The sequence below is a fragment of the Convolutriloba macropyga genome, chromosome 9 (assembly GCF_964194025.1).
Source record: "Convolutriloba macropyga chromosome 9, txConMacr16.3, whole genome shotgun sequence".
Taxonomy (NCBI): domain Eukaryota; kingdom Metazoa; phylum Xenacoelomorpha; order Acoela; family Convolutidae; genus Convolutriloba; species Convolutriloba macropyga.
Window position 1 is genome coordinate 52,995,088 of NC_134476.1, and position 25,878 is coordinate 53,020,965.

Below are 25,878 nucleotides of genomic sequence, written 5' to 3' on the forward strand. Positions count from 1 at the left end.
AAGTAGTCACTGCAGTGCGTTATTTTCATGCTGAACTGCATTCAATTTTCAAATGCACATAAACCGTATGATGTTTGTTACTTAAGAACATGCCATCACATAGTAATGCAAAATTTGCACCGTCGATTTTAAACTGACTTGGGAAGATTTCTTTCTTTTTTGCCTCCAAAAGATCAAAATTGTTTAAAATGGCAACAAGGAAAATGCTTATTTCAAATGAGCAAAAAAATAGAACAATTTGAAAATTCTACGCTGAACTATAAAATTTGTACGTTTTTAAATATTCTCATTTAGTTAATGATGAGATTCATTTTAAGAATCTCATACAACAACGGCTATGTTCAATTTTTTGAAAAATGAGCATACCATAGCTATGTATATACAATAAGAAGACTTATAAATCCTACAAATTTTGTTCAGATCTCGATTCAGATCTCGAGTTAATCTTTTTTCCCATTCCTTCAAACATATATCATACCTTTATGTTGCATACGTTTCTCTTTGACGTTTTACTGCTCGCAGAATATTCGAAAATGTATATAGGAGTTGACTTGCTTCACTAAAATGACAGACTACTCTATTAACGGAGGCATCTTATCTTTATTGACGTTTTCATGAAAATTAAAGAATTTTGATGGCGTAAAAATTGCCTTTCAGAAGTGCTGATTTTGCCTTTTTGTCGCAGTTCATTTGAACGGATTTACGTAAGACTTTAAATGAATAGGCGTCCGAAAATTTTTGAATTGTATTAAATTTTTGCAAATTAATTATAAAATTGAAGCAATTTACAAATTTATTCAAATTGAAAGTCTTTCAAAATAAAAGTTTTATCCTTTTTAATGACAAACTCGAAATACTCACGTCACAACAAAAATCAAAAGGGCTTGGACATGTCCATAATTTCTTCATTGATAGTTGCTAGTGACATAAAACCGTTTAACTTTTTATCAAGTTTATGTCGAAATGAGCCCTTGCCTTTCTTCACGTCATTAGGGTGCAGTAGAGAAATGGGGGCACAAAACACCAAATGTTCTCGTAATTTCGGGAAAATTTTGGATACCATGTTAGCAATCACTTCCGTTTCAGATATTTGCTCAATTCGAAGTTGCATGAGTAACAGCTTCGATTTGCTCAGAGCTTCGTTCACGTCATTTATAACCAGACCAGTTAGTAAGTTGAATGTAATAACTGTGATCATGACGACAAAGAATATGGCCAATATCAGCCGAGGGTTATATTGACCCGAGTTGGTATCGTAACCCATCTCTGTCGACTCTACGCCACCGATCGTCATCGAAGCAATTTTCATAAGAAATCCCTGGAAATCGTCGACCTCTAGTGTTTGACTTTCAGTTGCATAGAGTGCGTAGAATGTGATTCCGAATGAGAAGACTAAGAGACAGAGTGGGATGAGGATTCCTAGGAAACTGATGAAGGCGTTTTGAAACATGATGGAGTAGAGGCCGAGAAGTGTGCTGCGCTGAATGACTTTGAAGAAGTTCTGCCATGTTGCTGAAACATAAAAATTATGGCGTACAGAAAAGCTTTATTTTATGCTTGGTCCATGAAGTTTGGAACGCAAATAATGGTTTGAATATGAATAGACCGAGTTTTTGAGCGCAAAAAAGGTGAACCTTGTCTAATAAATCGAGATAAATTTTAAAATGACTCTTTCAAAAACTAAAAAATTTCTCTCCGTTCTTAGATGTTTTTACCGTTTTATTTTGTATTACATGCTGAAATTTTGCTTGTATTTTGGTTTTACGGAAGCGACTACAAAACTTTCAACTCGACTAAATTATTATTTTTTTGTTAAGGTAAAAATTATATAGTTTAACACTGAAAACAAAATCACGACATCAAATAAAGCATTTTGATTTTTAAGCTTTTTTATTTTGTCCAAAACACTTACCCAAAATGAGAAATGAGAACCAGCAAAACTTCTCACGGAAATTTTTCTTCACAATCTCCGGTATTTCCTCGCAATCTTCGTACTTAGGTTGGCAATTTTGCCTGAAAGCTAGTAATGCAGCAAAGATAATTGCAAGATAGAGTAGAAATTGGATGTAGTTATAAAATGACGTCATGTAAGCTCTGAGCCCCCCAAAAATGTGTAAGAAATGAAAGAAAAGGGATGCTATGCCCATAAAGAGCGTCACAGAGAACATGGGCGTGTTAAAACTTCCAGATTTCCATTCTAAAACTCCAATAGTTGTGAACAAAGCCAGCAAAAATGCCCAAATAAACTGAACTCGGAAAACATAAATGGGCATTTTTCGCCAGTGGTATCTTTGCAGTAGTTTCATGACAGGATTTTGCAACAACTCAGGATTATGCTCGGATGCTATGCGTAAGATATCAGAATATTTTTCATCCTCGTTGTTGGAAAACATTTTGCCCGATGGTAACGTGTCGTTAACAATTTGCCAGTTGATGGCTACTTGCAAATTATCGTCATGTATACCCCATCCACCAGCTACGACCATTGATTTGATAATGGCTTCTGCAACATTCGGGAATCGAACCACACATAACTTCAAAATGTCCCGTTCCATGCTGGAGTATTTATGGTGGAAAATATCTCGCGGTTTCTTGGGAAATGAATCGACCCAGCGAACTCCAGTATCTGGTTCGTCTTGAAGTCCTGAAAAAAAATAATTAAAGTGTCCAAATGTTTGCCCAACTGATGAGCTATTTTGAATCTAAAAGAGATTTGCGATTCTTTATTTTTGAAGTGCTTTATTTTGAAGTATCTTTTCATTTGATGTGTCGTTACATGGCTAATAACCGTTTTGGGTGTTTTGTGTCCTTATTGGATGGTGATACGTCGTTACTATATTTTAATTTACGTCACTGTTTTTCGGGGTGAAAATGAGTTCATTTTTTTGCTCTCGAAATGGAAAATAGTGAAATGTTGATACATTTTTTTTTCAATTGCATCGTTTAAACTGCTGTGATGGATAACGGCCATGAGCAAAAATAAATCAATTACTATGCGGTATAGGTTGTGACTGTTTTTTTTATTTTACGGCATTAGTATGGTACAATCTTCTTTTTGTTCCGACCCACTTGTGGGGGGAGGAACTATATACTAGAATGTGTTTTTTTGTTCAGTCAATTTTGGCCGATCGATATATTCATCGTACAGAAATGTGAGTGGTATCATTAAAAAGCTCTTCCAGCGTAGAATTCAAAATTAAAAAGATTTTTTTGAATTTCGTTTTTTTCGAGGAGTTATCGAGGATCGAAGTTTTGTGTGAACACGGGATATTTGGCATGATTTTGTTCACTTTTAGTGCAAATTTTCTTCAAATTAAGATATTTTCTACAAAAAAGTAGTTCAAATTTACATTTCATGCCACAAAATGAACCATTTTTGCGTTCTTAATAGACTGAAGGCAATAAAAAAGGCTAGTTCTGGTCTCTTATGGAAGTTCGCTAAAATCGAAATCAGTTTGAGAGCTCTTATTTTTAGAAAACTTACCAGTTTCTTTTTTGTTCTTTTAAGTCACCTAGAGACTAATCACTTTTCATATCAAGGTTCCGTTAACTACAAGCCTCATTTACAGTCAATTGAAGCCCAATAAATAAAAGAATTTGTTTTCAAGGAATTGCTCATGTTTTTTTTGGCTTCGACACGCAGTTTTCGTAATTTTGAATGAAAATTTAATTTCTTTTGTGAGGATATACTAATTTTTTGAGTCCTATGGCATGAAATCATTGACTAAAGGTGCAATATGTTCTGTAATGAGCATTAAGAGAACATATCTAGAGGTTTGAGTGGACAGCTATTGGCTGTTTAGACTTTAAGAATAATTTTTCGAAATTTTTTTTTGAACAATAACCAATCATAAAAATATTTTCGTGAACTGTAAGTCAGTCTAAGTAAAGAAAGGAGCCTCATTCTTCCTACTGCCACCAAATTTTATCTGGTCAGCGGTTTTATCTACTAACTATTGGATATATGACTTCAATGACTCAAGATCTCAATTTTTTTAAAATTTTTGTGGTTATTTTCGTATTATTGGTTACTTTCGAACTCATATCGCATTATCCAAAAATTGATCGCTCCCATTGGCTTTAAAATTATTTTCAGTGGATCACTGATAAAATTTTCAGAGAAAAGCCTATGTTTTAAAAGGCTCCGATACTTTCCTCTTGCGTTTTCCTACTGAATTTTTGGTTTTTGCCTGTTTTTGTTATTGTTTTCATAGTCATATGACTTTTTCGGATGCTTTATTGAGAAACTATGCATGTCAAGCATACATATTGACCCATTGGGGCATATCGGAGTTTATTTATTGACTTCTGTTGAAAGCTATTGAATTAAATGGCTGTTAAGTCCTTAAAAATTATTTTTCAATTTTTTTTTTAAACATTAACCAATAAACTTTTTTCGTGAACTGTTAATCAGTCTCAGTATTGAGAGGACCCTTTCTATTCTACTGCAAACAAAATTAATCCGGTGTTTGGTTTTATCTTCTATCCAATAGTTTTAAGACTTCAATGTCACGGGTTTTCATAATTTTTTAATTTTTGGTTAATTTTTCTTTTGAAAACTTATCACATTATCCTAATACTGATAGTTCCCATTGGTTTAATGAAGACGTTCAATACATCATAGATAAAGTTTTCAGAGTACAGCTTATGATTTAAATTGCTTCGACACTTTCTTCAGGCTGATTTTTTTGTTTTTGCCTGTAATGGTTGTTGTTTTCATAGTCAGTGATGTGTTGTAATGGTTCATTTTTTGAAAAATGAATGGCAAACAACCTTGTCGTCCCACTAATTTAGCGTATTTACTGGCTTCCGTTGAAACTGGCTTCCGTATTTACTGGCCTCTGTAGCGTATTGAATTTTATGGTGTTGATACTACGAGTTTTCTCAAAAGTTTCGTGGTTCTAATGTATTTGTTCATATTTGACCATTTTTAGAAGTTATATTGTTAAAAAACAAAAATCTCATTGCTGTTAAAAAATTATTTGAAACTAGAAAAATTTTCATTGAAAATACCTTTTTTTAATGCCTTCGACACTTCTCTCGCTCAATTTTTTTCTTGAATTTGCTGTTTCTTCCTGTTTTTTGTTCCTTAGGTAGCCGTAAAATGCTGACCGGGCGCATAAGTAAGCATGAAATTGAAGATTTAGTGAATAATGTTACCCCAAGCACTCAGTTTACAGCGAATAGTCTTAACTGTTATGATTTACGTTTTCAAATTTTTTTTCAAAACTTTTCAGTTTTTGTTGTTCTTTTCGTCAACTTGTAACCTATTTTCATCATTGAGGAGTCACGTCCAATTTCTTTTATTTCAAAAATTAACATATATACGTATTTGATTTGTCACTCACGTTTTGTTTGTGTGACAATATGCGTTTTTTAAAGGTTTTATAAGTGGTTAGTTTTGTGTTTCTTTTTCTCTTCTTTCAACACAATCGCGTAATAACAGATCCCAACGGTTTTCAAATGTGGCCCAGGTAAACTTAGTTAATAGCTCATTATCAATCCTTTAGCTGAAATAGTAGACATAACAATTGAATTAAAAGTACATAATATTCAGATAATAGCTAATGATTTTAAAGGTATCAATAATTTTTGTTTTCGCTAATAGTTTGTAATTTTTCGAGTTTTTCTGCATCTTTAGTCCGTTTTTATGGCTTAGTGCAACCAAAGACAGGTTCTTTTGGTTTTGTAATAAGTTTTTAGTAGTTTGTCAAGGTTTATTTATTGGAAAGCTAATGCTTTTTAAGACTTTTGAAATTTCTTGGTTTAAAAAATATTGAATATTTTTTGAATTTCGCCTCATTAATCGTTCTCTTTGTCGACTTGTTACCTATTCTCATTAGGAAAATTTTCCATCTGCTGTATAGTTAGGAAAAAGTAAATTTGTGTGGTTAAGGTTTTGTCTGACTGCATTTTGACGTTGTTACTTGGTTCTTTTAAATTTTGATATTCAGTTTTCGCCGTGAAATTTTTTGTTTTTGCTAATTTTGTTGTTTGTTTTTTTTTCTCGTAGTCTCTTTAACAACAGATCTCGTTGGAGCTGTAATGAGGCATGGCATTATGCATTTCACTTAGTGGTTAGATTGTTCAAACTCAAATATCTATTTTTGTTATATCGTCATTTGGCTGACAATTAAGAATGTTGATAAGCTCAGGTCGGAACATCATGTGCGAACGCACATTAACGAGCCTCCTTGTTGATCTAATAATTGAGATTATGATTTTGACTCATAGTCTTGATCTCATCACAATCTCAAAACAACCGTTTTCCAACGCGGAAATTAAAAGCTGTTCGCGAAAATTGGTTATAATTTACATACATTTTTTTCCATTCAAACATATTTCAAAAGTCTATTTCACATGAACAGAATACACATGCAAATACCTTTGAATGAAAAAATGACAGAACTGATAAACAGTTGCGAGCCACACCTTGTTGCAACTAACCCAGAAACGAGATGAGGTTTTCCTCTTTGCTAAAATGTTCTAGAACAGTTTTGCCAGTTTCATTCTTGATGAGGAGCCAGTTGGTGTTGATGCCAGTGCCATCCTCTGGTTTGATACACTCTAACACTTCCTCATCCAGACATGTTGAAGCCAAGCAGTGCAGTGGAGTACGCCCTTGAGCATCTGTTGTTACCCTGCAAAAATTTGAAGATGCGTTGCACTGGTATTTGAGACCACGTCAGCTGAGTATCAAAAATTCTAATTCGAGATTGATTCAAGTTATTCTGTAAAATTGTAGTATATTTTTGACTATTTAATTGATTAATATATTTAATTGATAGTGCTCCGTTTGGGTGCGGAGCAACGTCGCCTACTTTTAACATCCACCGAATGAAGTAATATCTTGGGCTGAGGTAGCAATTGACCGATTTTATTCATTTAGTGTATTTTGTACGAATGTTTAGAGTAATTTTTTTCCAAGCATGCTTGAAACGGCTATTATGATTTACAATCAGCAGTATAAAACAAATGCCTCACAGAAAAAACTTGGTGGGGTAAAAATTTATTATTACATTTTCTCGTCTTTGCATTGGTAAACTTTTGTTTAAAACAGGAATTACCCTAGTGATGAGTGGATTTAAAACTTGCAAGAATCTTGCAAGCTGATTTAAAACTTGCAAGATTTTTGCAAGAATCTTGCAAAATATCAATCAAGGCAAAAAAATAAATCCGGTTAAAAATGTTTTAGAAAACATCTTTGAAGCAAATTATTGTTTATTGAACAAATTACAAAACCGAATTCAATAAAAAATTTTTTAGCCCGGATTCAAAATCTTGCAAGAATCTTGCAAGAATCTTGCAAGTTTTTGACTTCTGGAAATTTTGTTTGTAATTTTGGTCGCTCAAAATAACTGAAAAACAAAATAAATGACTGATATAAAAATTCTTGATCAGCAGAAATGAACCTATTTGAGTTTTTCCGTAAAAGCCTTTTGAATGTGAAATCTTGCAAGAATCTTGCAAATTTCTTGCAAGATTTTGAATTCAAAAAGAAATTTTCGACAAATAACTAGAGACATCTTGAGTCAACTAAATCCGTCTATTTTAACATTAATTAAACTACTCTAGAAAACGACGAAACGAACACTCTAATGCTTCCTCTCATTTTTTAATCAAACAAGTTACTTATAAAGAAACAACCAGTTGGAATATTTTGTTACCGATCCTATCGGTGATTGAAGATCTTTATGTAGTCGTAAAGAATATTCTGCTCATTGTTAAATCCAATTATCTTCTTTGTGAGATTTATGTGAACCTGTTTGATCCCTTAAGTTGATAGCTATTGGTGTTAATGTCCTTGAAGTTATTTCATTCGAAAAGAACTGGTACGTTTTTGAAGTTTCATTTTTTGTTCTTCTTTCATTCCAATTAAAGATTAGGCTCATTATACAGAAGGTCACATTCATTTTTTGGTAAATCAAACGTTAACTTCGTCGTTAATCGTATGCTAACTAATGTTTTTTATGCCAAAATCTCAAAAATTCAACATAATTGGGTTGGAATAAGAAAAAAGTCAATGGCAAGATTATAATGTCTTGATTTCCACGCATATCAAAGTCTGAGTTTTGGTTTAATTTTTACTTGACGCTGAATTTTGATTTTACACACAAATGTGTTTTTAGAATAGAATTTCAAAAATTGAAAGCAAAAAGAACCGGACTAATAAATGTTTGATACGCAAATCTTATCAATAAAATCAGCAGCAAAAACAACTCTTTAAGCATTTTTTGGTAAGTGAGGGACAATGACAGTTGGAACAACTTATTTACAATGAAAACATAATAGCTAAAAATGTTCTTCGTTTTTTTACAAGGTTTTTGATATTGCGTTCAAAACTACTATTGTCAGATTATTGAGTACTGGGCAAAAAAGTATAATGATTCTGTAAAAGAATCTATTGCTACTAGTCCTTGATTATCTTGCCAAGATTGTGTTTCTGCATAGTTATGCAAAGATATTGCAAGTTCGTACACATCTTTATCTATTATCACTCTGTACCATGTCAAGAACGTGGAAAGACTTATCATCATTTAGTATGCGTCAAGAACATCAGATTTCGGTTGACTGGATATGAAGTAAGGCCGAAATAAATTAACAAATACAATGATCGTCTTTTGACCTTCCTTATTTTTGTTATTTTGAGATCGTGCAACAATGTTTATAAAGGAGTTCCGCTAGCAATCTTTTCCTATTCCATAGTAAACTTAATAACATCTATGAAAAAATGGGTTGCTACATAATTGATATAATTTTGTGAGAAGGACTGCTTATGATTATCGGATGCAAAAAATGAAAGCAGGCAGATGTTCGTTCCAACAAAAGTTAGATATTAGTTCCAACAAAAAATACCTGCTAACAACTCTTTGGAAAATTAATTTAGCTTAATCAAATTTTTGTTCATTGAGGTTTGAGGTACATGTACTGCAGTTTTTCACAAGTAGCAAAAATCACAAAAACACTAGAAGTGTCAACAATATCACAAACATGTCAACATATCAACAAATCTAGTTTTATTCTCTAAGGGCTTCCCAGGTTGAGGTCCCAGACGGAAAGTCGGAACCTATATCCAGACCTTCGTGCGTTCACCTGATTTTCGTGCGTTCATGTCCAGACTTTCGTACGTCCACCAGACTTTCTAGCGTTCATGTCGAGACTTTCGTGCGTTCGTCAGACCTTTCGTGCGTTCATGTCCAGACTTGTGTGCGTTTTTCCGTGTTTTCAGACTATGTAAATTTGAACGCACGACACCCCGTCGTGCGTTTATCTGGGTTTGGACATATCGAGTTTCTGTCTGGGACCTCAACCTGGGTTGATAAATTGAAACTTAGAAAATTTATTTTATGATTTCTGGGCGTAAAGACCGGGAAAAATAGCACACGTTTTGGTATGCAGCAAATTTGGCTCCTTTTTGATAACTTGGGATAGCAAAAATAAGTGCAATATAATAACTCACGCGAGATCAGTCAAATCAGCCCTGCACGTGACTTTTGGGGTCATCGGGTACTTTATCAGAACTAGAACCGACTTCTTGAACCCCTTCTGGGAAGCAAACATCAGACATCTCCACAACACATACAATCCCCCAAACTTATGCAGACTTTTATAGAAGTCATTATGTTCTAGAATATTCTGTAGGATTTCACTGTTGTTCGTCAACACGCAAGCCAGTAAAGTGTCCTCGAAGAATTTAGAATTGATGGCGCTTTCGGATAAACACTCGTTGAAAAATTCTTTAATCAGTATTTCTGCCGAAGTGTTTTTGACGTTCTCGATTGCATGTAAAAGTGCGTTGCAAGTTTTATTCCCAGAAGTTGTGACCACATTTGCTCCGCTTTCGAGTAACAATTCCAATTGTTCGTTATTTTCCATGTGCGCAGCTTCTTTCAGCGCAGTTTTTGGCCCATGTATAAGAGTCGATGTCATTTTGTTGGGATCAATTGTTGAGTTTTTGAGTAAAATTTTGAGAAGTTCAGGAGATTTACATCTAGCTGCAACCATTAAAGGCGTGTCTTTTGTAGCGGATTCGATGTTGACGTCACAGGAATCGATAGAGGATAGGAACTCTACGATGTTGATCTGTTCAAGCTGTACAGCGAGAACTAAGGGTGGTATTCCTGTGTTGTCTGATTGGTTGATTGAAACTCCATTCTCGATCAATGATTTCACCGCCGGGAAATTACCTGAAAGTTTGAGTAGAGATTGCACTCGGTAAAAAATCAATGTTGAGAAAACTGAGTAAAATTTTGAATTTGAGAGGAAATATCTCTAAAAACATTTGAAAATTCAGAAATCTCAAATATCTCAATAGAAAATATTGAAAAACTACCGAAATGAAACTTCGTTATGAACAAATGATTTTATTCGTACGTTTGAATTCCCGAAAACTTGTAGCAGATTATCACTATATTACAGAGGTCACTTTTTTCACGACTCGCCCGTTTAAAGTTCAATTTACTGCTCTAATAACCAGGCAAGTTCAAATGCAATATATAAGAAAATTAAATTGATTATGGGTGACTTATAACATGTAATAACTGAGTAACCTCTGAATAACTTGTAATTTGTAATGTATACCAGCTAAACTCCACCACTTAGTTCAACAATATTAAAGTCAAAAGCTCTTTAGGATAAACGCAAGTTTATAAATAGTTTCAGATTAATGAGAGGTTATTATCAAAAGAAAATCTGTTTTCTTTGAGGCGCATTAAAGCTTTTTAAATTGACCGCTATAACTCAAAACGATAAGTAGAACAAGACAGCTAAAGGCGGTAAGAATGTTTTCTATCGAATAATTGTTATATAATAATGGCTATCATAAATGCTCAACGCTGAAAAGCGTGCAGCTTCTGTCGCACCGCTGCTAAAGGTATGCTATCACGCAAAACAGGGAAAATATTTTGTTACATACAAACAACCTCAACTACACAAAAAGTGCAGTGAAAGGCAATATAAGTAGAAATGAGTTAGATACAGTTATAGCCGAGGGAATAAACTCTTGTATGATACGCGCACCCTTAGTAAGGAAAACTAGAAGTGGGTGGTATAGGTAGTGCTTCTAAATACTCCATAATTTCACCAGTTTTGATTTGAGTTAAAGTTTGACTAAAACTCAGAAGAACGCGAGACGTTAATAAGATTTCATTACATTCGAAAAATTGATTGGTGCTTGCTATCATTAATCTGTCCCTTTTGACACAATGTGATATTTCAATTCCAGACGGCTGCATCTGCTAAGAGAACAAGTAGCCTTTTCTCTTCGTCGAAACGGTGAATTGACCAAAAATAGACGTAATTGACATGAAATTGAAAGTATTGTTCCAGCTTCATTTTTATAATCCTAATTGTTGTTTATAGTTGATTTGACTTTCTCGAGTAACCAGGTTTTTTAAACTGATAAATAATTAATTTTGTAAAATTTTGGTTGCGTCATTTTAAATCGGTTTCGCAAAAAAAAACCCACGGAAATAAACTCACTTGACTTTCAACGAGCTAGGCATTGAGCGCGTTTGGCCATAGCCATGCCTTAGCGGTGCGTGGGACCTGATATAGAACTATCACAACCGAACAAATTATCAATATTTAATTTGAATTTTATTTTAAATCTGTTCTTGAACGATCCGCAATGGAAAAACTTGACAATTGTACGAAATAGAGTTTTGTCATCATTTATTTCATTTAACATAGTTATTTCATTCTATGAGATCTACAAATTCCAACTCGTTACTTTTTTCTTAATCCATTCATGCATTGAAAATTAAAAGTTGCGCCCAATTTAAGTGAAATTTGTTAGAATTTGAATTACGCGTTTGAAAATGCTTTTGTTCAGGATACAAAACTTAAATCTGCAATATAAGCAAAACTGCCTCCCAATTTATACAAGCCAGCTAGAAAACAAACAAAATTTAGAAGTTTTGAATATTAGGATTTCATTTGGGCAACCGCTCGAAGAGAATTGTTTGGGCTAATGTGTATTGTTCCGACCCTCTTGAGGAACTATATACTCAAATGGGTTTTTTTTTGTTCCGTGAATTTTCGCCGCTCGATATATTCATCGTAGAGAGTTGAGACTGGTATCATTAGAAAGCTCGTCCAGCGTAGAATAAGGAATTAAAAAGATTTTTTTAATTATCGTTTTCTACAGGGAGTTATCAAGGTTTAAACTTCTGAGAAAAGAAGAGTGAATTCACGTTGTTTTTATTCACATTTTCCGGAATTTTTGCCTAAATTTTCGTCAATTTTGCTACAATTTGTTATAATTTTTAATAATGGTGTCGTTGATTTTATTTTTGAAGACGAACAAGCATTGTTGATTGTTTTGATTTAATTTTTTTGGACAAAAAATCTGGATAAACATTTCAAAATTTAGCCTTTTTCATCAAAAACAGCACGAAATAAGCTACTTTAGTCCATTTTGATTAAATTTGCCGACAGTACACCCCCAAACAACACTCATACAATCTTTGTGGACTCAGAGGGGGGCTATTTCTACTTCAGAGTCCGCTGAGAGTGCACTGTAGTTAAAACTTTGCCGTTTTTTGCTAACTTTACTCGTTGATTATCAAAAATGCAGAATTTATTTTGAGTTTTCAACTAAAAAATTATCTATATCTACAACATTCGAAAAATCAATTGTTCTTAACGGACAATAGTTATTAGCAGGGCTAGTTTTGGGCCATTGTTGGACTGTTACAATCCAAAAAAAAATCGGGTTGTAATCAGTCGATCTTTTTTTTAAAAAAAAAAAGACTTTTTTTAATATAAAAGAACAGAACATATCAAATCAAAGCTCAGGAGTGATAGGACCAACCAATTCGCTTGCTAAGCAGCTCCAAGCTAATGCATTTAGTTTTTTAATTCAAAGTTCATGGTCGTTTCTTTTTTTTAAAAAAAAATGACTTCAATAAATAATGGCTTAATTAACTTTTCCTCTATTTTTTTCTCAATTTGTTCAATTTCCAGCTTATTTTCAGCAAAAAAGACTGCTTCTTCTTTCTACTGATTTAGCATTTTTTCTCGGTTGCAGTTTTAAGCCTGAAGTTATTGTTTTCTGGCTTTGATACTACAAGATTTCAGATTTTTCTTTGTTTTGATATTTGAGAGTTTTTCACGTTTTCTAATTTTGTCACATCATTGACAGTTCTCTTGTCACCTTATTAGCATTCAGAATAAAGCACAATTGAACATAATAAAATCCTGAAAGATATACATCATCGTTTTAACGGCCTTGACGCCTCTTTCTTGAAATCAATTGAATTTTTTTTAATTTTGTCTCTTAACTGTCATTTATACTTTGTCGTTTCGGTCGTATGAAATTTCCTGTATAGTGATAGCTTTCATTGTCTTTTCATGGAAGAACAGAAGAACCGATATTCTGATATTAGTAGATAGCTGATGGCTTTCATGACTTTGAAAACAATCGTTTTCCAAAATTAAAAAAAAACTTTTTAACTTCGCAATTTTGTTTCTTTTTGTTACCTAATCTCGTTAGTTAATTACAAGTCAAATATGACATTATGGGTGTCAAGGGAATAAAAGGGATTGGTGTCCCAAAATTTTTTTTTAAAGAATTTGTTATGCTTATCTTGCAAGGCTTATCTTGTTATGCTTATCTTGTTATGCTTATCTTGCAACGCTTATCTTGCAAGATCTTGGATGGTTCTTGCAAATCACGCTTATCTTGTAGAATCTTGAGAGATTCTTGCAAATAACGCTTGTCTTGCGAGAATCTTAAAAGTTCTTATAAGAAAGTCGTCTAAAAGGTTTTAAAAAGGTGCAATTATAAATCCTGATTCACTCGCAGATCATATTTGAGATTGACTGAATATCTCGATTCATAACAGAACTTTTTATATTTCTTATCTTGCAAGAATCATGCAAGAGTTTGACGCGTATCTTGCAAGAATCTAAAGAGTTCGACGTTTTTCTTGCAAGATTCTTGCATATCCGACGGCTATCTTGCAAGATCTTGCAAGAATGTCGCAAGCTCTATCAAGTTGGTGCGTGATCTTACAAGACTCTTGTAAGATTCTTGCTAGATCTTGCAAGATAGCCGTCGTTAATAGACTAGGGGATAATCGGCTATTATCATATTTAAACTTACTTTATAAAAAAATGTTGCTCATTTACCGCACCTGCTTGATTTTTGCGCTTTCAAATTTTGTAATGAATGCTCAAAAGTTTGAAACAAGTAAAAAAACAGTTCAATGTCGTTATTCAAAAACGTCCTCTAGTTCTTTTGACCTTTTTCCGTGGAGGAGTTCTGTAGAATAATCAGAGGTTCCACTCGCCTATGATCTGCCAAAATTAATTAAGGAGCCCGGTTGTGTAATAAAATGCACTTAAACAAAAGTTCATTTTTTAATTCGTCTATATACTTTTGGTGCTGCAGTCCTCAACCTTGTTGAATTTCTGTAGAGTTGAATCCTAACCCGACCTTTCCTATTGAAATGACGTACGTAAATTTAGATAGAAATTAAAATAATTGACGGAATTCCATGTTTTGCTCTTCAGTTTTCTCAATTCTAGTGCCAAAATTTTTCAATCTGAAAATTATTGGGTCTCTTCATGGCTCGCCGATTTGCTTCGACCAGACTTTTCCAAATTCTGGATGATTATTAGCAAGATTTAGATTTTTAGAGATCCATAATTTTGAAAATAAAACAAATAATTTTGACTCATATGCCGTCAAGAGGTTCAGGTTTATCAATCAGTGCTTAACTTTAGAACAAACTTTTGCAGAAATTGATCTGCCTACAGTCACCAAATTTACGAATCAATCATAGGTGGGAAATTTTTTGTATGATAGTTCGTCTCACCTGTTCTGACGGCGGCAGAAAGTGCCCTGTGACACTGGTTTAAACCTTTAGGGTCATTCCTGAAGAATGTCTCATATTTCACCAGCAGTTCTTTCACCAAATCAACTCCAATGCTATCTCCACTCGTTTCAACAGAGGCTGCAATCTCAATCAGACTGTCTAACTCACTCGTCTCCTGTAAAAGGAAGTAGTTTTGTTAGGACTACTGATGAACTAGTTTCTGCAATTTTAATATCCTATCAAACATTGGTCTCAAAGCCACTGGATTTCACTTTTAAACTTAAAACACCAGTAAAATTACTCAATATGTTTTTGTACTGTTTACCCTATCAATATTTACCGATTAGCTGCGCTTAATTGAGACAGGGAAGCGACTAAGTCTGTAAAAATACACCGAAAGCAGTAAACTATCAGCATAATTATACAAAGCATTAAAAAAATTTGATAAAATTCCTTAAATTTTACTATTCAAATTTTCAGATTATATCCAGCATTTCTTTAAAAAAATGAAAACAATACCCTGTTGAAAAACAGCAAGAGCTTATTAAGAAGTTTCCATAAAATCATTTAGTATTCATAGACTAATAATCTGCAATTAAGGCAAAATACAAAGCAATGATTTTGTTTTTCAAATCAATATATGAGTGTAAAAACACTCATATATATGAGTGTAAGAGTCTAAACCGTCATATGGAGAATAAGCTTCAATTTAGTATTTAAACAATTGAACTTTAAGATGACAAAAAAAAACCTTTTTGAGTAGCTCATTTTGACTGCTGGCAGCTCCTAGTAACTCTAGCACTATCTGGGGATGTCCGAACTGAGCTGCAATCATAGGAACCGTCCTCTCACTCTTGGACACCATCTGAGAGACATCTGATTCCAATTCTATCAAGAGAGGAACTAAGTTGTTCAGTCCAAGCACTGCACTCCACTGCAGAAGTGACAAACATCCTTTCTTCGTCTCTTTCCTGTTAAAGTAAACAAATAAACAAACAACAATGCTAATGGGCGTGGCTGGTTTGCTATGGAAGGTGTTGGTGTGGTGTGCTATGATTCCTTTCGATCAGTCTGTATGCCTTAAAAAAGTTTTGAATTCATTTCAAAACGTAAAAAGTTTTTAAATCTGATAGCGACATCATTTTTTCAGATGAATCAAATCCGGAAAAATAAACCTATATGAGCCAGAAGAAACTGTTTTTATATAATCACCGCAGTAGCTATATGCGGTCTTTTTTAAAAAAGAATTTTGAAAAAGGTTGTACAACGAAAAAAAAATTACTACGAAAAAAATTGTTGCATGACATCAAGTTTAAAAGAAAGCAATTTCTAATGCGTGTCATTAGAAAGCAATTTGCTGTGAATTGTTTGACGGTTATGTGCGTTTGTGACGTTTCAAACATGTTTTCTCATAATAGTTGTGTTAGGTTGATATCAAGCCCCACGGGCTGCTGGGCATGACCATGTACCACGAGACATGGCCAACTAATTATTTTACTGAGTTAATAGTACCTATCATAAAAAGGGTTAAAATGATTTAAAAAAGAGTCGAATGATAGATTGGTGAAGCAAATAGGGGTGAAAAAGTCGAACATCTTTGAATGTCATCGCTGGGATTTTTTCATGAAGTCTGGGAAATTAGACGCTAACCTCAATTGCTCTATCATCTGAACCGCTGCTCTGTCTGTTATCTCCATGTCAGTAGCCTCGAACTTGTTCCTGAAAAAAAATTGTAGAACAAACTCAACGTACAATTAAAGTTTCCGTCCTATTAAGGCGTTTATTTTGTTTTGATCAAGAAAAGAAGCGCTATTGCTAAAGTAAAAGTCAAGAAAGAAAACTGCTACAACAAACTTTCTAACGAAGATTAGTGATCATTAAGGGACCATCCTACCGATCTCCGTGGACACAAGTTTCTCCTCGAATCCTCTCTGATGTCATTAAGTACCTTTAGGAGAGGAGTGCATCCAATTTACAATTTGATAGAATTCGTGATGTGACTTATTTGAAATGATCGGAACAGGCTTGTTTAACATAAAGCAGGAAATTTATACAACCCACTAGAATTTTAAAATTGAATTCTTTTGAAAAAAAAACTGTCAATCTCAGCCAACAAACCAGATAAGTTTGCTCATTTGAATCAGAAAAATTTTATCATGTACCCTGTTTGTTGCTAAATATTTAGCATTTTGAACTTAATTCATCAAAACAGACACCGAATTTACAAGATCTATATAAAAAAATTATACCTGAACACTGGTAGGAAAGAAACTTTTTATACCGCCCCCACTTAGTATGCTCAACTACAATTTTTTTGTTCAGTCAAATTTGGACGATCTACATATTCTTCACAGAGGGAACTATACTATTAGAAAGCCCGTGAAGCGCAGAAAAAGAAATTGAAGAGTTTGTCAAAAATTTTGTTTTTTGAGGGGTTGAAATTTGTGAACCTTAGCTGCTCTTTTCAATTTTATTTTAAATTTGAAATTCTCAATTTTTGATCAAACTGTTTACTCGCTAATCAAATTAAAATTTGCTCAATGGTAATATAAATTTCACATTGAACTTTGCGATTTGGTCGATGAATCTTTGAATTTAATCATTTTTTGAATACTGCTTGTTCAGATATTTCTTAAATTTTTTTAAAACGAAAAGCGGCACCAAAACTAAACATTTTTGAAAAAAGCTGTCTAAAATGTTCACGAGTACTGCGCTACAGCCAGCTCAGAAAATTTTCAATTATTAATACTATAGCTAACTGCACTCCTGGAAAACAGCAAACCATTTGGAACAGTAATTTTGATTTCTTCCATAATTTGAGTCAATGTAAAGTAATGTTGTACAATTCGAGCGCGATCATTTTTGATCTAATTTGAAGTTTTCTAAGATAAAAAGGCACTAGATATTTATAATAGCTGTAAGACGAAAATCAACATAATATTTTTTCAATGTTAACCGACTACAATATAATTATTTTGAATAATCTTGGGTGATGTCTTTTCGAAAATTTTTTCAAACATTTTTCCAGTTCTTGATTTAAACCAGAAATTTAAAAAATTAACTTTTTAAATCAAACACGAAGAGCGAAAACAGCGATAGGAGGAGTAACTCTGAGAAGTGAATTTTCAATACATTTTGAAGTGTAGCAAGAAGATTGTGTTTGAATAAATAGTTGATTTTTTTTATTTTTGCTGCTGTGGCAAAACAAACCATTTTTCGTCTTTTTTCGCTTGGTTTTCTTGCAGTTGCTACAAAATGTTATTTGTGTCATAATGATTCATACATGCAAATATTGGAATTAATCAATCCACTTATCTTGATTCGATCTTGTATCTTTTAAGCTAGTAATGTAAAAGTAAGCTCTCTAAAAATGAGAACTCCGAAGCGCAATCCCAAACATGACGAAACTTTCATCAATAGACCTGATCTTACTCAAATATTACATTTCAGCACATCTGCTCCAATTGCGCCGCCACCGCCTAATCCAAATGAAGCAGGGCCATCCGCGGTACAAATGACCACTCCGCAAATACCCGCTCCAATTTTACGAAAAACAAGCAAACGACAGCTAACTATTAGTGATACATCAGACTCTGATACGTCTTCCGTAAGAAAAAGCAAAAGGACTCTTAAACAAAAGAAGTCATCACAGTCGTTAGTGGAGAAAATTAGAAATACAGAAGGGTTCTCAACGGAAAATCCTGAATTTAATACCGACTTTATTGGACAAGTTTTGCCACGAAACCTAACGAAAGTTGGACAGAAGACCCAAACCCAAATCTTCCAAGAGAAATGACGGTCTTGCAGGCAGAAAAAGAAGAGAACTCAGAATCTGATCAAAAACTCATTGAAACTTTATGAACTCTTTATATTTTAAATATTATTTAATATTTTATTACTTATATAACCGGTGAATACTTATTAATTTTCTGATTTTATATGCTACTTTCCTTTTCTCCCAACAAGGGGAAATGTCATACGGTATGGATAAATCATCATATATCCATAACCGTATTTAGTTCAGTTTACCCATTTGAAGGGCAAGTGCTTGTGTTATTTAGTTTAATTTCAGTTTATCCAAATCTTCATCACTTCTTTTCTGTTCATGCTGTCTGTGCAGGAAACTGTCTGTTCAGCTTATAAACAAATCTTGCAGTTACTTCCTGTTTTGTGATTATGTTATGAACAAAACTTTCAATTCCTAAATTGTACTTTAATTTAATCATTCTGTAAATTAAACTGCTAAAAATCAGCAGTTCCAATTAAAATCTAGTAAATCGCTTTTCAATCGGACTCCGTCAAATAGAATAGCGCCAATCGCACCGCGATTAGCCAAGTTGACAATTAGAAAATCTAATTGTAGTTATTGAAGTGCCATTCGTGGCGCAACTGCCGAAACTGATTAGAACTATAAGTATTCGCAACTCGATTGGAATAATATGTCGCAATCGAGTATAACACTTCCCAATGAATGCGTCTACTTCCTGTTGCAACGCGTTTTGTATTCTGAGTTCGGTAATGTTAACTATCGTTTTTTAAAACAGAAATTGTTTGTTTCTCCATCTTTTTTATCGCTTATGTCTTGTTGAATGCTTTGTGGACAATCAAAGACTATTGCTGCCGTCAAAATGACGGCTATAAAATGATTAGTTTCTCCAGATTTTTGGCTTCTATTTGAAGATATGAAAATCTTTGTCGTTTTTTATCGCTTGGTTATTATCTTCAATTTACATTACCATTTTGAGAGCCAATTTTCGGTGAGATTTTAAGAAATCGGCAGCGCTGCGTTTTTCTATTTCAGTTTAATTGCTCCGAACCACTTTAGTGGGGGGAGGGAGGATATAATTACTCACATGGTTTTTTCCTTCAGTCGGTTTTTGCCGATCGATATATTTATCGTAGAGAGCTGTGAGCAGTGTCATTAGAAAACCCCGCCAGCCTAGAATATGGAATTAAAAAGATTTTTTCAATTTTCCATTTTATCAGGGAGTTAACAAGGTTTAAAAGTTGTGAAAAACAGACGGATTTCCGTTGTTTTTCAGGCTTTTGCCTAAATTATTGATAGTTTTGCAAAATATGTTAAAAAATATTTTAAAAAACTGTTGTTGGTTTGTTTTCTAAGGATAGAAGAGGTTCGATGAAAATTTTTGTCTAATTTTTGGCTCAAATTAAAAATTGGAAGAAAAAAGCTTCTTGAGTCAACTTTGCTTAAATCTTCCGGAAGTGAGCACCTAAAAATTGCGGAAAAAATGGATTCAACTCAGGACAGGTCTAACTTTCCTCTCCGCTCTCTTGGAAATTTTCTGGGTCGGATATTTTGCCGTCATTTAGCTCATAAATCTTCATAATTATACAAAAAACATCAACTTTCTTTGATAAACGATTTCTTTCAAAATTATCTATATCCAATAAACTGGGATTCATTGCTTGTTTTGTTGTGCGAATAGAACTTGCAAGGCTAATTTTTGTTTCATTGTGGAATTCTAAAATCCAGAAAAAAATGGATTACAAGCAGTGGCAGTCTCTTTTTCTACAAAAATTATCCATTTTTTGTGTTCATTACAGGACACAACATCTTATATGAAGGCTCGCTATTGACAAATTCAATTGGTTTTATGACCAACTGTCTACATGGAAAACTGTTTTTAAACTCCATAGTTGAAAGTTTTTTCAACGTTTTGTCAGAAACTCATTTGTTTTCCAAATAAACAAGAGATTATAGAGCTTTGCCACTACATTGTCTTTTTTCAACTGAATTTCAACCAGGACAGAATGAAACTTCAGTTTATCTGAATTTTTGTCTCTATGGCGGCTTTACGATTCAATTAAATTTTTTCTGGCTCCAAAACTACTAGTTTCACAAAAATATTTTCATTTTTGACCATTTGGCCTTTTTTTTCTGGTTTTGTTACAATAATGAAAGATTGATAGGGCACAATTCAATTTATTGTTTTTCAAGGAAGATATAATGATTTTAACAGAATCGACACCGTTTTCTAGAAGAAATTAACGGAATTTATTTCAATTTTGTTCTTAATTTCCTTTGCTATTGCAGTCGTATTGAAATTTCTGAATATTAAGAGGTTCCATGGGTTTGTCTTCTTGCTATCAAGTGGGATATGGGCCTGTTTGCTGATTTTATTTGTTTGCTGATGTTTTTCATGACTTTATAATTAACTTTTTCAAGAAATGTAAAAGATTTTCTAGATTCATTCATCTTCTGTCCTATTTGCCTATCAATTGCCTAGCCCCATTAATCACAGGTCTAATATCACAATTTGGCGTTGAAAAGAGACGCAATTGGTGACATCTGTTTTTAGTGAGATAATTGTGGCTTTGATAACTTTGAAGACCGTGTTTCAAGAAATAATAGTGTGTGTAATTGAAAGTGATTTTAAAAACTTTTAACAAATTCTGTAGGCTTCCGCAGGGATTAAACAAACATGTTTAAATTTGTCATTTTACAGCTGATGGATTTTAATGACTTTGAAAAGAATTGTTTTTTTTTAAGAAAACATAGCTTTGACTCTCTTTTTTTGTCTTTTTGTTACACAGTGTTAATAAATACAAATCACATGTCATATTTTGGCTCTAAAAGAGGCGCGTTTGAATAAAACGATTTTTTAACTGTATTTTGGCTTTAACAGCTTCCATGCTGGCTTTTGCCCTTAAAATTAATTTTTTCAAAAAATTTTTGTCCGCGTATGAGATTCTTTTTGTAAAGGCCTAACATATTTTGATTAAAATCAGGTCTCAAATTTTTTGTTGGAAGAAGAAAAATATTCTTTAATGAATTAAAATGATAGTTGATGGTTTTCATGACTTGGAAAAAAATTGTTTTCAAAAACTTTAAGTATTTCTTAACTTTGCGTCTTCTATTTTTTGTCTATTCTCGTTAAATACCTTTTTTGTTAATTAAAATTCATTTATCACAAAATTTGTGCCAAAAAATGCGCAGTTGAACGTATCTAACTTTTTCAGCGAATTGATGATGATTATAACGGTTTTGACACCGGTACTTTGAACTCTATTTGTATTTTTCTGTATTTGAAGTTTTTTTGTTAACGTATCCCTTTTTCGGACAACAATCGTGTCTCAAGGGCTTTTTTTGGGGAATTAAATGAACTTGTTTCATAACTTGAATTTGTTGCTGATTGTTTTAATGACCTTAATTTTAATTGTTGAAGAAGGTATTTTATAATTCTGATGGCCTTGTGTTCTTTTTTGTCTATTTGTTACCTAGTGTCACTAACTTAGATAGAATATGACAATGCTCGCATAAAAAGAAAACAAAATGAAAATATCTAATTTTTTACGTGCAGTCAATATTGTTTTAATTGCTTCGTAATTTGTTTTTCGGAAAAAGTTTGTTTTGAATTTTTTCTGTCTGAATTTGACGTTATTTTGTAAACCTAAGACATATTTTGATCACAAAAGGCCTCAATGGTTTCGTTTAGGGGTTTTGCGTATTTTTTTTAATTCAATGTATGGCATATCGCTTTGATGACCTTTAGATAAATTATTTCCGAAAAAAAAAATCAAAAAACGTTGTTTTAAACCTTGCTTTTTTCTTGACTACTTGTTGCTTATTCTCATTAAAAGAGGTCACATATCACTTTATTGGCGTTCAAAAACGAGCAGCCACGCATTTCTTATTCCTAATTAATAAATTATAATTCTAATGACTTCGATAGCTCTTTCTCGCAAAATTGATTTGAGTTTTTTTTGTTTTTCTGTACTTGTTGTTTTTTGTTGTCGTCTGAAAAAATTTTAATGAAGATAGGTCCCAATGCCTTATTATATGGAGTTATAAATGATCGTATTACATTTGTATTTAGTGATTTCAGTACATATCTAAGTGTTTTCTTTACTTTGGAACCAAATGCTTTCAAAAACTAGCGGAATTTTGTGTTAGCCGCTTTTGTTGTTTTTTGTCTACTTGATACCAAATCTCATTAAAGACTGGTTCCAAATCTCTTCTATTGAAGAACAAAGAACTAGTTTTTTTCTTTAGTTTAGTTTTGATCTGCCACTTTTTAGACTTTGCTTTTAAGTTTTTCTACAGATGGACATCGACTTTTTGATTTTATCAATGTTTGTTTTCGTTATTTGATTTTGCTGTTCGTCTTTTCTCGTATTCTTAATAATGGCAAATCCCCTTTGCCTTCCAAAACGGCGTTTTTTAATTCTCCTGATCTATTTCAGTTGGACGCATTTTTTTTTCATACACTAAATAATTTCGAAAAAAAAACTAGTTTTTAGAGTTTTCTTTTCCATACTCATTTGGTAGAAAATTAAACCAAAATGTGGACAAGCGGGGTCAGAATATTATGTGCCAACAAACAATACCGAGCCTACCTGTTGTTACTATTCTCAGTATAGAAATTTCTGGCAAACTAAAAAGCTGTCCGAACGTGCATGAATTTCCTCACGCAGTACAAATGAATTCTACGTCTATAATGAAGTCTTAAATTTCGTCGATTTGTAATTTAGTCCACTAGCATTATCTGTTATCTAGCACGAATGTGAAATATTTTCAGTGGCTTTATTTTTTTCTAACGATTTTCTTTTCTGTAATACTTCTTATCAATGAGTTATACAAAATAGCAAAATTTTGAATTTTTCAAAATTGTTGGCTATTTGGCTGTCTTTATAATAAAGAGTTCATTAAAAAAGACCTCGTCGCCCCTCCAAAAAACTTTTTCGAAATTGATTACTTGTTCCGATTTTAAATTTTTAAACTGATTTTAGTGATTTTGTGAATCCTGCTTTTTATTGATTGGTATATATCTAAATTTCTTTTTCTAATTTTGTCGCTCAAAACAACTAAAAAGGAATGTTAGATGCTTTTTAACAATGATTTGTTTGAACTCGTTAAGGAGTTGGTATTTTGTTAAACTTGTTCTCTAAACTTTAAGGTCACTAATTATTTGAAAAGAAATTGATTTTTGCGGTTTTCCTTTTTTTCGGGTTGCTGGTTTACAGTTTTTTCCAATTTTCCAATTCAGTTATTTCCAAATGGGAGCATTCCGTCAACATGTTTTAGAGGAAAACATTCTTGTGTCGGATATTTTCTGCTTTCTGCGTGTATTCTCGTGTATTTAGGGTCATTTCCTTCGTTGATTCTCAAAAACTGCTATAACAGTAAATGTGTTGGCAAAGAAATCAGTAGTCAAATCAACTTTTTTGTTTGAATAGGAAAGAATTATAAATCAGATTATCATTTTTGTTGTTTGGCAAAATTAATTGTTTACTTGATAAAATTACATTTCTTCTGATGGAGAAAATGTTTAGCTTGATTTTTTTGTTTTAACCAAATACTTCGACCTGTTCAAATTTTGACCATGCTGGTGAAATAATAATTAACCTCAATGGTAATCACCTTTGAGAATCCAACAAGAATATTTGTTAATCTCTCACTCTGTATTAATTTGAGCGTCTCCTGTCTCTACTTCATTTGCGGACAATTCGCAGCTATGGAAGCGGATAAGCAGGGTCAGAACATTATGTGGACAAATCAAGCATAGTACAGAGTCTCTTTGTTTTGATGGAAATTGCAAACTTCATTTTCTTCGTGACAAAGAATTTTTTCAATGCTAACATTTATTGGATCGACAAAAAGAGTCGACTATTAAACAGTTCTGAGTGTTCTCGTTGTACTTACGCCGCACAGTCGATGTTGGCAGCTCTGATGGCTGTGGCAAACAACTTCCTGAAAGAGTCCCTTCTGACACCTTCTGTCACTTTACCCATAGTCAGGGTTTGCTCAACGTCGAAGCCTATCAATTTTCACAAAGATTATCTAACTGATTATTTTTTCGATTCGCTTCATGTAATTATCAGAGCTGCAATTTATACGTCTCCGGGTCATAAATTTTCCTGGTAATTTAAGGGGCGAAAGTTTGATGTCAATAAAAGAAAGAAAAGTGAATATTCTTTTTTGACAAAGAACTTCTTTTGGTGAGAAAGCGAATATGTTTATCATTAAGGCTTTTTAAACAAAAAAAAACAAATGTTCTGCTATCATGATTGAAATCCTGTAAACTGTTCGTCGACTTACAGCTACTGGTCAACTTTTTATATGCAGTGGGTATATATACTTTTTATCAAAACCAGTTCCACCAGGAAAAAAAACAAGCCGAAATAGGTATAGGTTGATCAGACAATAGCGACTGATCAAAATTTTTTCATCAAAGGCTAAATTTTCTTCGGTTTAAGAAATGTTTCCAAGACCAAAAATATTTTTTCTGCTTTACGCTAATTCTATTTTTTTCCGATCTTATACGCAATTCCCAGCAAAGAGAGCACACGCTCAAACACACAAAACACACAAACACCCACACTCATATATACATACACACACACGCACACACACGCACACACACTCACTCACTCATTCACTCACACATGCATCAATTACACTAGTAAACTCACGTTAGTACACAGAAAACGATAAAAGATGAAAACTTAGTACGTCGTATTCAGTTGTATGAAAAAATGCCACTGGAGCCCTTCTTCTTCGCATATAAAGTCGCTCCGCAGCTTAAGACTCATCAAAAAAGTTCCGCTGACGCAAAGTTCCAAACTCACAAGTTGGGCGCTAGAACAACAAACAGTTTCCTTTTCCTAAAATTTATAAATTTGCCAATATTGCTAGTCTTTCCAAAAACATTCTTCTTTGTTAAAATTAACCGAAAATCAATGCTTTTATGAGATATATGAGAAGTTCCCATAAAAACACATTAAACACAGTATATTCATTTAAAATTCTTGCGAAATTTTTCAATTTGTTTAAAAAGCACTTCGTGTAATTCATTGCAAGCCTTTACAAATATTTGTAAGAGATTTTTTATGGTCTCTTGGTTATCTCAGACCTAATCACTTTCCAACATATGAGAACCATTTCTTTGTTTTTTAAAGAAAAAATCCATTGTGATGAACGGATCTAATTAAAGCAATCTCGCATCAAACAGGTCAATTTTCAGACCTGAATCCCATTCTAGTTTTGAGTACTAAATCTTCTGAACTCATCGAAATCATCTTAAATGAAGCAATA

General features: G+C 33.1%; 1 protein-coding gene across 2 annotated transcripts in view; it reads right to left on the bottom strand.

The window, feature by feature from the left end:
• Positions 1-721: 721 nt before the first annotated feature.
• The window catches only part of LOC142345845 (uncharacterized), a 38,894-nt gene continuing 13,737 nt past the window's right edge, over positions 722-25,878 (bottom strand). For both annotated transcript variants that reach the window (XM_075398252.1, XM_075398253.1), the window contains exons 3-10: positions 24,487-24,601; positions 16,473-16,541; positions 15,574-15,793; positions 14,823-14,997; positions 9,461-10,187; positions 6,448-6,641; positions 1,913-2,644; positions 722-1,512 (exon numbers count right to left, since the gene is read on the bottom strand). In XM_075398252.1, coding sequence (XP_075254367.1) covers positions 875-1,512; positions 1,913-2,644; positions 6,448-6,641; positions 9,461-10,187; positions 14,823-14,997; positions 15,574-15,793; positions 16,473-16,541; positions 24,487-24,601 — 2,870 coding nt within the window. In that variant the 3' untranslated portion in view covers positions 722-874. The remainder of the gene's footprint in view (positions 1,513-1,912; positions 2,645-6,447; positions 6,642-9,460; positions 10,188-14,822; positions 14,998-15,573; positions 15,794-16,472; positions 16,542-24,486; positions 24,602-25,878) is intronic.